This window comes from Rhinolophus ferrumequinum, chromosome 20, assembly GCF_004115265.2.
Source record: "Rhinolophus ferrumequinum isolate MPI-CBG mRhiFer1 chromosome 20, mRhiFer1_v1.p, whole genome shotgun sequence".
Classification (NCBI taxonomy): domain Eukaryota; kingdom Metazoa; phylum Chordata; class Mammalia; order Chiroptera; family Rhinolophidae; genus Rhinolophus; species Rhinolophus ferrumequinum.
In genome coordinates, this window is record NC_046303.1 from 52,589,735 (window position 1) to 52,605,145 (window position 15,411).

General features: G+C 40.2%; 1 protein-coding gene across 1 annotated transcript in view; it reads right to left on the bottom strand.

Moving 5' to 3' along the window:
- VPS41 (VPS41 subunit of HOPS complex) overlaps positions 1–15,411 on the bottom strand; it is a 170,663-nt gene that overhangs the window by 93,384 nt on the left and 61,868 nt on the right. The window contains exons 6-7 of the mRNA XM_033088546.1: positions 5,028–5,090; positions 1,022–1,087 (exon numbers count right to left, since the gene is read on the bottom strand). Coding sequence (XP_032944437.1) covers positions 1,022–1,087; positions 5,028–5,090 — 129 coding nt within the window. The remainder of the gene's footprint in view (positions 1–1,021; positions 1,088–5,027; positions 5,091–15,411) is intronic.

Genomic DNA, 15,411 nt, shown 5'->3' on the forward strand with positions numbered 1-15,411 from the left:
CTGGTCAAGTTTTAAAACACACCAACCACAACTTGCGCAGTTAACACCACCACCTGCCACCCTGATTTCCCTAACCCTTGAAACTTGTCCAAATCCCACACTAGGAAAGAGATTTGAATGGCGTATCCTGTCTCCTGCAGTCAACTCAGCATTAAAAAACCTTTCTTTTCTCCAAAGCCGATGTTATAGCTTTGGCTCCTGTGCACAGTGGGTAGCTGGCCCCCCCTTGGTAACACTATTATTCTGTGAAGCAGCAGAACAGGGAAAACGTCAGATAACTATCAGAAAACATTCAAAACCACTCGGTCCACTCGGTGTCTGGGCCTCAAAGTAGCCATTCTGTAGCTAGACACGGCCACAGAAACAAGCACAGACCACCACCTCCTTTCACTGAGCTCTAAACTGAACACGAAATAATATTCAGAGTTCCAGTACAGTACTGGCATTTTGTTATAAAAATGGTTTAAAAAATATCACTGGTTAATAAAAATAGAAAAAAAATTAATGACATTCTCCAAGCAGAAATACTGTTTTAAAATTTATTATATCCATTACATGTACATGTAAATGTACAAAAGGATTATTTTATGCTCTTATTTTTTAAATAGCACTAAGATAATAAAATATGCCAGGAACATGTCAGCAAAAAGTAGCTGTAATTGTTCTAAAACTTTATGAAGGCCGGCAAGAGATTTTCTACAAGGGGAAAAGACACGAGTGTAATTGCCCTTTTGATATTTTTAAATGCTATCCTTTGTGTGTGTGGGGTGGGGGTAGGGACAATATTTCAAAGCGTTAGGAGGTACTTTGAGTAACGTCTCTCTTTCTCTCGCCCTAAAGCTTTCAAAGTAATGTCAGTGAGAAACACTTAAGAGATAATAGTCTAATGATTTCATTACGTTGTTCATTCCCAAAGTTTCTCCTATTGAATAGTCAGATATTAAAAATATTCAAAATAAATTAAAGAGCAAACAGAACCCCCCTCCAAGACTGTATGGGATGGCAGACACACAGCATTTACCTTCTTCCCTCCGGTAACAAATTGCTTGCAGCTGGATCTCAGAAAATACGGATGTACGGCAATAATCTACAAGGGAACAAAGGACCCAACAGGGGTTTAGGAGTCATGGTTAAAGTACAGAATGAAAACCCTTCCTCCATTACAAGCAGCATGACCTAAAATTCATCCTTATATATCGGTAAGAAGTAATCTATTCAGGTAATAGTCTCCAATACTTTTGCTCTTGTGCAAAAAGATTTCGTCTATGAAGCTGGGTCAAAGCTGAAAGATGAGGCGAATTCGTTCTAATTTCTGGCTGAGTGAGGACCCTCTGAGTAGGCACTCCAGCCTTAGAGACAGCAAGGTAGGTCAACCTAGGCAGCAAGACGTCACACCCGTTTGCAACTGAATATAATTCACAGATGGATCCCAGAGAAAGAACCTGACTACCTCCTCGCCCAGGATGCCTTCCAATGACTGAAGGCACCAGATATAGCAGGTGGGGCAATGCTGCCTCACAGACATTTGGTGTAGTTACACCACGTGAGCTGCAGGACCCAAGACTTTTGGGGCTAACCATTCAGGACCTTCCCTTTTACCTCTAGCCTCAGTTTCTGACCCCTGTGGGGTTTCCAGGCGGGAATTCCTGACTGGTTCTAATGAACTTTTTTTGCTTTTCCGTTCCCAAATCCCGAGAAAATTTGGTCGGGAAATTGGGAAAATCAGCTTCTTGAGCCCAATAATACCCACAATGGGAAATAAACATACTACTCACAACGTATCTCTTATACATTTTTCCTATTTATTGCTAGGGTTTCCAGGTGGGAATTCCTGCCCGTTCTCTCGGGAATTTATTTTTTGCTTTTCCATTCCCGAATCCCAAGCAAAATTGGTCGGGAAATTGGGAAAATCGGCTCCTTGAACCCAGTATCGGCCGCCACTTAGTGGAAACGATTGGCTGTGGAGAACAGAGAACAATTTATTATCTCAGGATTCAGGAACGGGAAAGCGAAAAAAATTCCTGAGAACAGGCAGGAATTCCCGCCTGGAAACCCTAGTCCCCTGGTTCTCATTCGCTTTCCACTCAGCCAGCCTCCTCCCAACCCCTTACTCAGGTTTCTCCCAAGTCCGCTCCCGCCTCACCACTGCCCACTTCATTGCCAGCAGCTTCCTGAAGGTCTAGTGGCACCACTCTGTGCCAGCCCATCTTCAGGGCGCCCCTTTGTGGCCCTAAGGTTGCATATACTCTGGTTCCTTATCTTTTTATACCCGAACCCATGTAATCACTAACAAAAGACATTTTGTTTTTTCCTAACCTAACATATAGAATATTTCTAGGTATTAATAAAATCCACACAATTATACTTTCTATAAACCTTCAATACATTTTGTATTATTAATTAATACGTTTCCATCTCCCAATGGAATAGATTCCTCTTCCTCCACGGTCATTTTTAGGGCTTGGAGCCTGACCCTTTGTTTCTCTAACCATTCCTGCCTCCCAGATTAGCCCTTCTTCCCTTTCACACTTTCCTAATTCCACCTAGTTAGCAACCAAATCATTTATGCACTTTGTTGTTTCACATTCTTAAAACCTCTTGTAAGAGTCCTTTTAGCTCTTACAATACTGTGTTTCCCCGAAAATGAGACCTAGCCGAACAATCAGCTCTAATGCGTCTTTTGGAGCAAAAATTAATATAAGACCTGGTCTTATTTTAATACAATGAAACCGGGTCTTATGTAACATAATATAAGACTAGGTCTTCTATTAATTTTTGCTCCAAAAGACGCATTAGAGCTGATTGTCCGGCTAGGTCTTATATTTGAGGAAACAAGATATGTAACCCTAGAGAGCAACTGCTGTTCCAGACATCCCCTATGTGACACGATCACATTATCCTACCCCCGCTTCCTTTCAACTCTAAGAAAACAAGGCCCCAGGGTCGCTGCCCCTCATCACACAACTCAGCAGAGGGAGGCTCGTCTCACCTCCTTCACCTCCTTCGGGACTGTCTCACAGGCTGAGGCTGCAGGACCCTTCCCCGAAGCGATCATCCCTCCCTATGAGGCTGATCCCACTCCTTGGTGGTGCTCTTCTAGGTATCCCCTTTCTTTTGTTTTCAGTCTCCCCTCCTACTGACTTTTTACCATCCACTAAAACATGATCTGCAGAAGCCTTCCCTGGGCACTGCCCCTCTATCAGATGATTTCTCTTCTTCCTTACCAAATTTCTAGGAAGAGTCTGTGCTCGTTGTTTCTACTTCTTTATCTCCAATTTACTTAATATATGGTGTCCTCCTGCTCTTGAAATTGTCCTAAGGCTGCCAGTTACTGCATAATTTCCAGATAAAATGCCCTATTTCTCACCTCGTGTCCTCTCCATACCGCTGCCCACTTCTTCCTTCTGGAAACCCTCTCCCTTTTGGCTTCCTGACACCACTCTTCTGGATCATCTCTGTTCCCTCCAATGGTTCTTCACAGATCCCTTACTGGCTTCCTCTACCAGCTCTCACCCCCACCACTGCTTATTCTAGAATTTCACCATCAGTTCTCTTCTCACTCATTAACTTTTAACTAGGTGATACCTTTAAAAATGGCTTCATCTTACTCAACTATGGTTATCAACTTTGTGTTTTTAGGGCCAATCTCCATCTTAAGCTCTATGATGCTATTTCCAAAACCTCCAAAACATACCAATGTGCTACATTATTTAAACTCAAGACCAAATCAGCAATGCCCTTACTCAAATCACCCTTATTGCAAGATGGCATCTGCACACACTCACGCCAAAGAAGAACCTAGATTCACCCTCAGGGCCTCATCTTCCATCACCTTCATCAAAGCCATCGCTGAGGCTTGTTAAGTCTACCTCCCAAACACTTTCCAAATTCATTTCTTCTACTACAACTTGGATACAGGAACACTTCATTTACTATGCTTCATATGTGTTGCGTTTTTTACAAACTGAAGGCAAGACCCTCCACCAGCAAAAAGATGATGACTCACTTTATTGCGATGCTTTAATGTGGTGACTTGGAACCAAACCCTCACTAGTGGAGGTAGGCCTGTACTCACGACTACTCTTTTTATTGAGATCCTGTAATGTCCTGCCTAGGGTACTGCATTCGCATTCTACACTGTCTCTTGTGCCCACTCTCCCCCTTAAACCACCCTCTATTCTGACAGATTTTATTTTCTCAAACACCATCTGATCCTCTCTCTCCTTTACCTGTTGAGACATAAATGTTAGAATAAACAACTGAAAAAAATAAATGACTCCTTTCTTTAACAACTACAATAATCACTTGAACTACATAACTATTATCTAAAGCTGCTCAGCCTGCCTTGTGGCTATCAGCCTCCCAATCTATAGTGTACGTAGGCGCCATATTACCTTTCCTTCAGCTTAGCTCAGTGTATGTCACTTCTCTGCTCTTAAACATTCAATAAGTTCTCCTTATCTACCAGATGGAGTCCAAATTCCTTAGCCTGGATATAAAACAAACCCCAATCTGCCCGTACAGCAATCCTACAGTCAGAATTTTATGCACCATCTAAACTAGAATATTTGCCACTTCCTGAACACAACTGAACTTTCTAGCCTCTCCATTTGTATTACATTGTTCTTCCAATGGAAGGGCCAGCTTACCATCTACCCTGTCCATCACCACTCCCTCTATGAAGCCATCCCTAACAAGAATAGCCCAAAGTAACTTCTCTTAGTTCTCTCAGCTTGGGACTCCTTAATATTGTTTTTACCAACTTGAGTCTTTAATCAGACTGTGTGTGTATGTGTGTATGTGTGTGTGATCGCATCCACTACAAGAAGATTCCTGAGGACAGACTGAGATCATAATCACACCGTACACCCCGTGATCCTTTACAGCATCAAATAGTATCCAGTACATCGTAAATGTTTAAGAGACACTTACTGACAAAATTAATGGAAGACTGGTATTGCTCAAAGTGCCCTAATGGCCTTTGTTGAGAAAACCCTTAGAAAAATTAAAACTTACTGAATACTTACTTTAATGGGACAGTCAAAAGTCTCATGAAATTCTTCTCCAGAATACAATCCAAACACCTGCACCTAAAAAGTAAACAGATCCTGTCAGTTCTCCATGAGAGCAACAAAGACAGCTGCCGAGTCAGTGAGAATACCTACTTTCAAAAATAATAAATAGGGCCGGCCCAGTGGCTCAGGCGGTTAGAGCTCCATGCTCCTAACTCCGAAGGCTGTCGGTTCGATTCCCACATGGGCCAGTGGGCTCTCAACCACAAGGTTGCCAGTTCAATTCCTCCAGTCCCACAAGGGATGGTGGGCTCTGCCCCCTGCAACTAAGACTGAACACAGCACCTTGAGCTAAGCTGCCGCTGAGCTCCCGGATGGCTCAGTTGGTTGGAGCGCATCCTCTCAAGCACAAAGTTGCCGGTTCAACTCCCGCAAGGGATAGTGGGCTGTGCCCCCTACAACTAGCAATGGCAATTGGACCTGGAGCTGAGCTGCGCCCTCCACAATTAAGATTGAAGGGACAACAACTTGACTTGGAAAAAAAAGTCCAAAAAAAAAAAAGAAAACTAAATAAATAAAAAGTAGAACACACTTAATAATCTAAGGCCCTTGTGATCTCTACTAAATATCCAATGAAAACAATTCTATCAGGGCAAGAATACTCTGCTGCAATTAGCTTTTATAAGCATCCCATGGTAGAGTTCCCTTTCAAATATCTTACGCAGCTCTTCATATATATGTCAGCCACGCACATCAACGTAGGCAAGATCAGATGAACTGCACTCCATTTACAATCTTCTGTGGAATCTACTAAGAATGTATAAATGTCTGATTTAAGTCTCTACTTATTAGTACCTCCTAAAGTAGTTCCAGGATACTTTATTCATGCTTAAATTTTTCTGAGTGGTTTACTTTTAAAAAATTGAATATACACTCTGTAATGAGTATAAATTTACAGCTTGATAAATTTTCTGACATGAACACATCCTTGCAACCACCACCGCTACCATGAAATCTATCACCACAGACAAGGTGTGCGGGTATTTGAATTTTATATAAATGAAACCATACGCTATTTCACTGGATTCTTTCACTTAACATTTTCTTCATGAGATTTACCAATACTGTTGTATATAGCAGGAGCTGATTTTTTTTCATTGCAGTATAGTACTTTAATGTATAAAATCTATGTATTCATCTTCCATCGGTCATGTGGGTTGTTTCCAGATTGGGGCTATTATGATAATGGTACAATGAACATGCTTTACAAATCTTTTGATGCACTTATATACACATTTATGAAGAGTATATAATTAGGAATAAAATCGTTGAGTCACAGGTTATGCATCTGTTCACATTTAATTGACAGCCAAACTATTTCAAAGAGTGCTTTTGATCAATTTTCACTCTTACTAGCAGAGCATAAGAATTCCAGGAGCCCTGAAACACTTGAAACTAACTATCCGGGCCACTTAGAACTATTTCCCAGCACTAGGCATGTGTTCGTGGTTTTGCTGATCTCTAGAAAAGTGGTATTATTTCTTTAAATTGTGTAAAACTTCATTAATGAAAGCATCTGGGTCTAATGGCTTCTTGGTGAGAAGTTTTTCATTATAAATTCAATTTCTTAAATAGATATAAAAACTATTCAGACTTTCAATTTCTTTTTAATCTTGGTAAGTTGTGAGTGGTTCACTGTTGCAAGTTCAAAGAGAAAAATTTACTCATAATTCTTGGAAACAAATCTATTCACTAAAAGATAAAATCTTTAGGACACTCCATTCATTTTCTGACTACTATTTTTATACATTGTGCCAAGTATGCTATTTGGGTTCTAATAACAGCACATGGTACAATGTAACACAGGGGAAATCTGCTTTACCCTGAGGTAGTCTATCAGAATGCATTCTTAACGTGACAATACATCTTTACCCACACCACCTTGCTTCTGACTGTTCAGAAGGTATCAAATCATTACTTTCATATAAATGTATAAACATAGGATGCAAAAACTTACAAAATAGTGGTTTAAAGCAGGAAAGAAAAACATTGCATTCAGAGTTTCACTTTACTCAAGGGAAGTTTAACTTGACTGATCCCCCAAAATCCAAGAAAACTGAGTGAAGTAAGGGAAGTACTGTATCATCTGAAACTTAATGGAGAAAATGACAACAAGTGGGTAACTAACTGAAGTTGCCTCAATGTAAACTAATGCAGAACTAGGAAGTTTAAATTCTCTTCTAACATCAGCTATTTCCATTCTGTGCAACATGTGACAACATGGTCCTGTATCAAATCTTACAGTATTACTAATAACAGAACCCTAAATGCTGTCCTGTGCTTTATCTCGGTAGTTCTCAAACCTGACTGCACTGCCCAGCTACTAAGGGCTAGACCCCACCCTAGACGAATCAGACTTTCTGGTGGAATTGTCCATGACTGACAGGATATAGCCAGCATTGAAAATCCTGCTCTTCCTCAGTTGGTCCTCATAACAACACTGCCAGGTATGAGAGCAAACATCATTATGCCTGGGTAACAGACAAGTCTACAAGAGAATAAATTACTTGCCTAAGGTCACTAAAAGCGACAAAAGTGTTCCCAGCCCTGTTCCTCTACATACTACCATCATATGAGATTATCTAAAATTTGCAAATAAGTAAGTTATCTTTCTACATAAAGCGTTAAAAATAGGGGGGAAAACATTCAGTCCTAAATATTTGCCAAACTAAAGTGAAGGTGAATATTAGACTTTGAATTATGCAACTCTATCACAGAAGTTGAAAAATGAAACAGACTATTCCTTCAAAAGGATAAACTTCCTTCTGCCTACAGCAGAGTAAAAGGTGATTTTAAGAACAAATGTTAAATGATATTTATCGTGGGGAAAATTATCTGAGATGTAAACAAATGATGTATAAACCTGTTGAAAAAGACTGAGGTATGAATAAACGAGAAGAAAAATATTAGGATTGTGAATGTAATGGTGGAAATTAAATTATAAATTGCCAGGGATAAATGTCCTTTAAAAATTATGAATCCATATTGAAGATAGAGACTGATGAGGAGGAACAAACAGAAAAGAGAACAAATCAGAGAGATTCTCAGCAACCAGGCTGATACTCATCACGATCCTTGAGAACTAGTTAGAAGCAAAAATGCCACTGTCACACCCAGAGCAGGGGCTGGATCAGTGTTTGCTGAAGGCAGCAAAGAAAGACCTGAACTCTTAGGTCACTCTCTATTAGAATGCTTAACTAAATAACATTTTCCTCAACTGTCCTTATTTTCTCCTTCAGTATAAAAACAAATATTGTAACTTCACAAGACGAATCTCAGAAACTTTATCAGTGCAAGCAGGGTGATTTGTAAAACCTTCAGTGTTGCGGCTCATTTCACTTATGTGACAGCCCAAACTAGTTGATCCTAAGTTATGCTGCTAAAGCTAATAAATTCCCAAACAAATCTCATTAATTTCCTCTCTCTCTCTCTCTTTATCTATTTCGGCATTTTGTCAGTAAATATCATAATCATTTGTGAAGAGATTCCATTGAATGACAGCCTAGAGAGCTTTCAGGAAGACCTCATCTAAGAATCATACAAAGGTTAAAACAGAGATGATCCTTTTGAAAATGGTATCCCCTGTAGCAGCCCTAACAACCTCCCCCAATTTGTCACCAAAATACCTAATGAAGAAAAAGAGAATTCAGAACAATTGGCTTTATGATCAATCTACTGCAAAGTACTAGAGTTTGTCATTAACTACAAAGAAGTAGGTATGTGATATGTGTTTTACTGCCTGACATAAAGGAGAGCTACCCTCATGAAACAATAAGTTAAGGTATGGTTCCCTCTCCCCTCAGCATGAATTTCTACGGATCTGCCACCCAGAAAACTGGGTGACACCCCATCTGATGTAGAGGAACAGTGTGTGAGGTGGGCAGAGTGTCAGACAACCATCCCAGTTGGTACTTCCCTTGTAACAACCTCTCTTAAACCCCAGCTTCCAAATAACAGCAAGTAATTAGAACAGGATGAACATAGAAACTGTCATGACATGAAGGGAGGGTGCTGAAGGGACCCTCACAGGGAAGACTGGTTTCCATATTCTCCACCCATGTTGAGAGCCAGAGAGCAGAGAGAGATGGTAGCAGAGGTTCCCACCTCTCCCTGGGGCAGCTGTCAGCGGGTTCCCTCTGGTGAGAGGAAATTAACAGTAACCTGTGTGGAACTAAGAAGTGATCCCACAAGTCCTAAAGGAGGATGTGCATGGCCGAGGGCAGCCAGACACCATCTCGAGGCTAACCCAGGTTCAGAAAGAGTTTCTCTGGATTGGATTAAACAAGCAACAAAAACACACGCAAGAGCTGTAAAAAGAATACCGCAGAACACAATTCCAATGACGCAGAGGGAGAAAAACCATGCCTTTCAAAATGTTTTAACAGTAACCAGAAAAGAAAGAAAAACTAGAAAACTCTTTGGTGACTTCAGTAAGAAAAGACCTCCGTGAAAAATGTACTTGAGGACGTCATCAAAATGGCGGCGTGAGGTGAGCCTCTCTAAACCTCCCCTGGAATTTACAACAGATGGAACAGCTATAACTCCACAAAGGACACCCTGCACAGCAGACAGGCAAGAGGAAGAGGGCCACTACTGAATTCACAGAAAAGTGGGCGAATCGCGCCAGTGGGGGACGAGGGAAGGGAGAAGCGCGGAGACGGAGCCGCGTGGGCAGGCGCAGGACGCAGACCTGACTCAGGGCTCCGAGCTCGCTGCATCCCGGAGCTACCGCAGCTGCGGGAGAGGGAAGCACTCGGACTGCGAGGGCTCCGCTTATGGCCCACAGGGCTGAGGGGGCAGCATATAACACGGCTGAACCCAATGCTCACGGCAGAGACCTCGGAGCAAAGACTGATGGAAGAAGGCTGAAAATGGTGGTTTAAGCCCTCACTGCCGAGCAGAGAACGGAAGCCTTAGGCACTGAGACTGGCCGCCCCCTCCCGACTCTCCCAGAGCTCACCCCGCCCCCACCTGCCAGGTGCTAGAAGCGGAACAGTAGCAGTGTCAGATGAAAAGAACAGAATATTTGCTGTTCTGAGAACTGTGGACCACAGACACAGGTTCGCAGCCCAACTAGTTCCGGCACAGGGGAGGGAGCTGTGGAAACAGGACCGGCTGTGGTGGTGGTCACCGCCATTGCTCTGGGCCACCTCTCACAACTCACCCCGCCCCTGGCCCCACCTATCTGGGTGGAGCCCTGCAGGAGTAAAAAGAACTGCTGAAACACACGGACTCTGAATCTGGTGCTGGAGGAGCTTTGGAACTTCACAAGCTCTCCACATACCCACACGGACACTGCGCCCTGTGTCCCTGGCGAACTATTAACAGAGGAGAAGTTCATCTCCCAGGGAATCCCCCCATTGTGTGAGAAGCTGTAATAGTGCAGAGAAAACATAGCACTACCTTGTGAGAGACGAAAAAAAGGCTGAAGTCAGAGAGAAAATAAAACATTCTACCACAAGTACTGAAAAACAAAAGAAAGACCTCTTCCTATCAACTTGTTGCAGAGGCCACTCCTGTACATGTCTAGGAATAGAAATAATAAATCAGTAATTGTCATGAATAACCAAGGCAACAAGACAGCTCAGAAAGAAAGTGAAAAGTCTCCAGAAACGGAACTTAAAGATATGGAAATATGTGACTTAAACGACAGAGAATTCAAGTTTGCAGTTCTGAAAAAATTGAATGAGATGCAAGAAAACACAGAAAGGCAGTTTAATGAACTCAGAAACACAATCGAAGAACAACATGAGCATTTTACGAAAGGGACTGAAACTTTAAAAAAGAACCAAATAGAATTTCTGGAGACTAAGAACTCAATAGAAGAAATTAAGAATGAAATAACCAGCTTAGGTAGCAGAGTTGACCAGATGGAGGAAAGAATCAGTGACATCGAAGATAGAAACCTGGAAATTACACAGATAGAATAAGAAAGAGACTTGAGACTTAAAAGAAATGAAAGAACTCTACAAGAACTTTCTGACGCCATCAGAAAGAGCAATATAAGAATAATGGGCATTCCAGAAGGAGAAGAAAGAGAGAATGGAACAGAGAATATATTCAAACAAATTGTTGATGAGAACTTCCCAAACTTGTGGACAGAACTGGATCCTCGAATCCAAGAAGCAAATAGAACACCTAATTACCTCAATCCCAACAGGCCTTCTCCAAGGCACATTGTATTGAAGCTGTCTAAAATCAACGACAAAGAAAGAATCCTCAAGGCAGCCAGGGAAAAGAAGACGGTAACCTACAAAGGAAAGCCCATTAGATTATCATCAGATTTTTCAGCAGAAACTCTACTAGCCAGGAGGGAGTGGAACAAAATATTCAAACTATTGAAAGAGAGAAATTATGAGCCAAGTGTAATGTATCCAGCAAAGATATCCTTTAGATATGAAGGAGGAATAAAGACCTTTGCAGACATACAGAAGCTGAGGGAATTCTCTAACACACGACCTGCACTACAAGAAATACTAGAGGAGGCTATTCGACCACCATCAACAGGGACAATTTGTGGCAACCAAAACATAAAAAGGGGGAGAGTAAAGGCCTGAACCGGAATATGGGAATGGAGAAAGTAAGTGTGCTGAAGAAAATGGAATACTCTAAATATCAAACTTTTTTTTACATAAACTTAAGGGTAACCACTCAAAAAAAATCCAGAACTAAAATATATACTGTAATAAAAGAAGAAACAGAAGGAAACATCACAGAATACCACCATACAGAAATAACAGACAACAACAAAAAGGCAAAGAAACAATGGAGACACAGCCTTACCAGAAAACTAAAGATAGAATGACAGGAAATCCTCACATATCAATAATCACCCTAAATGTAAATGGACTGAACTCACCAATAAAAAGGCACAGAGTAGCAGAATGGATCAAAAAACTAAACCCAACCATATGCTGTCTCCAAGAGATACATCTCAGCTACAAGGACAAGCACAGACTCAAAGTGAAAGGGTGGAAATTGACACTCAAGCAAATGGTACCCAGAGAAAATCAGGTGTAGCCTTAATGATATCAGATGAAACAGACTTCAGGGTGAAAAAGATAACAAGAGACAAAGATGGACATTTCATAACGGTAAAGGGGACTATACAACAAGAACAAATAACAGTCATCAATATTTATGCCCACAGTCAGGGAGCACCGAAATATACCAAGCAACTACTAACAGAACTAAGGGAGAAATTGACCAAAACACAATTATAATAGGGGACTTAAATACATCATTGACAGCTATGGATAGATCATCCAAACAGAAAATAAATAACAAAATAGCAGCCCTAAATGACACATTAGATGAAATGGACATAATTGACATATATAGAGCACTTCATCCTAAAACATCAGACTATACATTCTTTTCTAGTGTACATAGAACATTCTCAAGGATAGACCATATATTGGGACATAAAATCAGCCTCAGCAAATTTAAGAAGATTGAAATCATACCAAGAATATTCTCTGAGCACAAGGCTTTGAAATTGGATATCACCTGCAAAAAGAAAGCAGGAAAAAACACAAATACATGGAGATTAAACAACATACTTTTAAAGAACGACTGGGTCAAAGAAGAAATTAAGAGGAGAGATCAAAAGATACACAGAAACAAATGACAATGAAAATACATCCTATCAAAATTTTTGGGATGCAGCAAAAGCAGTTTTAAGAGGGAAATTTATATCATTACAGGCCTATCTCAAGAAACAAGAAAAATCCCAAATAAATAACCGCACATTACACCTTAAAGAACTATAAAAAGAAGAACAAATGAAGCCCAAGGTCAGCAGAAGAAGGAAATAACAAAAATCAGAGCAGAACTAAATGAAATAGAGAATAAAAAGACAATAGAAAAAATTAATGTGACAAAGAGCTGCTTCTTTGAAAAGATTAACAAAATTGACAAACCCGTGGCTAGACTCACTAAGATAAAAAGAGAGAAGACACTAATTAACAAAACCAGAAATGAAAAAGGGGAAGTTATCACGGACACCACAGAAATACAAAGGATCATCCAAGAATACTATGAAGGACGATATGCCACCAAATTCAATAACGTAGAAGAAATGGACAAGTTCTTAGAAACATATAGCCTTCCAAGGCTGAACCATGAAGAACTGGAAAAATCTAAACAGACTGATCACCAGTAACGAAATTGAATCAGTCATCCAAAACCTTCCCAAAAGCAAAAGTCTGGGACCAGATGGCTTCACTAGTGAATTCTACCAGAACTGCAAAGAGGATCTAATACCAGTCCTGCTCAAACTCTTCCAAAAAATTGAAGAAGAGACAGTACTCCCTAACTCATTTTATGAGGCCAACATTACCCTGATACCAAAACCTGGTAAGGACAACACAAAAAAACTACAGACCAATATATCTGATGAATACAGATGCAAAAATCATAAACAAAATTCTAGCAAATCGAATACAACAATGCATTAAAAAGATTATTCATCACGACCAAGTGGGGTTCATCCCCAGGGCATAAGGATGGTTTAACATCCACAAATGCATCAATGTGATACATCATATAAACAAAATAAAGGACAAAAATCATGTGATGATATCAGTTCATACTGAAAAAGCATTTGACAAGATACAACATCCATTTATGATTAAAACATTTCATAAAATAGGAACAGAAGGAAAATACCTTAACATGATAAAGGCCATATATGACAAGCCCTCAGCTAATCTCATAATTAATGGTGAAAAACTGAAGCCCTTTGCTCTACGTTCAGGAACACGACAGGGCTGTCCCCTATCACCTCTGCTTTTCAACATAGTGTTGGAAGTCCTTGCCAGAGCAATCAGGCAAGAGAAAGAAATAAAAGGCATCCAAATTGGGAATGAAGAAGTTAAATTATCACTCTTTGCAGATGACATGATGCTATATATAGAAAACCCTAAAGACTCCACCAAAAAGCAATTAGAAACAATCAACGAATACAGTAAAGTTGCTGGCTACAAAATCAACGTACAAAAGTCCATTGCATTCCTATATACTAACAATGAAATCTCAGAAAAAGAAATACAAAAAACAATTCCTTTTGCAATTGCAGCAAAAAGAATAAAATATCTAGGAATAAACTTAACCAAGGATGTGAAGGACCTATATGCTGAAAACTGTAAGACATTTTTGAAAGAAATTGAAGACACAAAGAAATGGAAAGACATTCCGTGCTCATGGATTGGAAGAATCACCATAGTTAAAATGGCCATATTACCCAAAGCAATATACAGATTTAATGCAATCCCCATCAAAATCCCAATGGCATTTTTTAAAGAAATAGAAAAAAAATCATCAGATTTGTTTGGAATCACAGAAGACCCCGAATAGTCAAAGCAATCTTAAGAAAAAAGAACAATACTGGAGGTATCACACTCCCTGACTTTAGCTTGTACTACAGGGCTACAATAATCAAAACAGCACGGTATTGACAGAAAAACAGACACGTAGACAGATGGAATAGAATTGAGAACCCAGAAATAAAACCACATAACTATGGACAGATAATTTTTGACAAGGAAGCTAAAAAAACATACAATGGAGGAAAGATAGCCTCTTCAGTAAATGGTACTGAGAGAACTGGATAGCCACGTGCAAAAGAATGAAACCGGATTGCTATCTGTCACCATGTACCAAAATTAATTCAAAATGGATCAAAGACTTAAGCATAAGACCTGACACAATAAACTGCATAGAAGAAAACATAGGTACTAAACTTATGGACCTTGGCTTCAAAGAGCATTTGATGAATTTGACTCCAAAGGCAATGGAAGTAAAAGCTAAAATAAACGAATGGGGCTATATGAAACTCAAAAGCTTCTGCACAGCAAAAGAAACCATCGACAAAATAAAGAGGCAACCAACTGAATGGGAGAAGATTTTTGCAAACAGTTCCTCCGATAAGGGGCTAATATCCAAAATATGCAAGGAACTCATGAAACTCAACAACAAAAAAACAAACAACCCAATTGAAAAATGGGCAGAGGACCTGAAGAGACATTTCTCCAAAGAGGACATACAAATGGCAAATAGACATATGAAAAAATGCTCAACATCACTAATCATCAGAGAAATGCAAATAAAAACCACAATGAGATATCACCTCACCCCAGTCAGAATGGCTATCATCAACAAGACAAATAGTAACAAGTGTTGGAGAGGCTGTGGAGAAAAAGGAACCCTCATACACTGTTGGTGGGAATGCAGACTGGTGCAGCCGTTATGGAAGGCAGTGTGGAGGTTCCTCAAAAAATTATGAATAGAATTACCATATGACCCAGCAATCCCTCTCCTGGGTATCTACCCAAAAAAT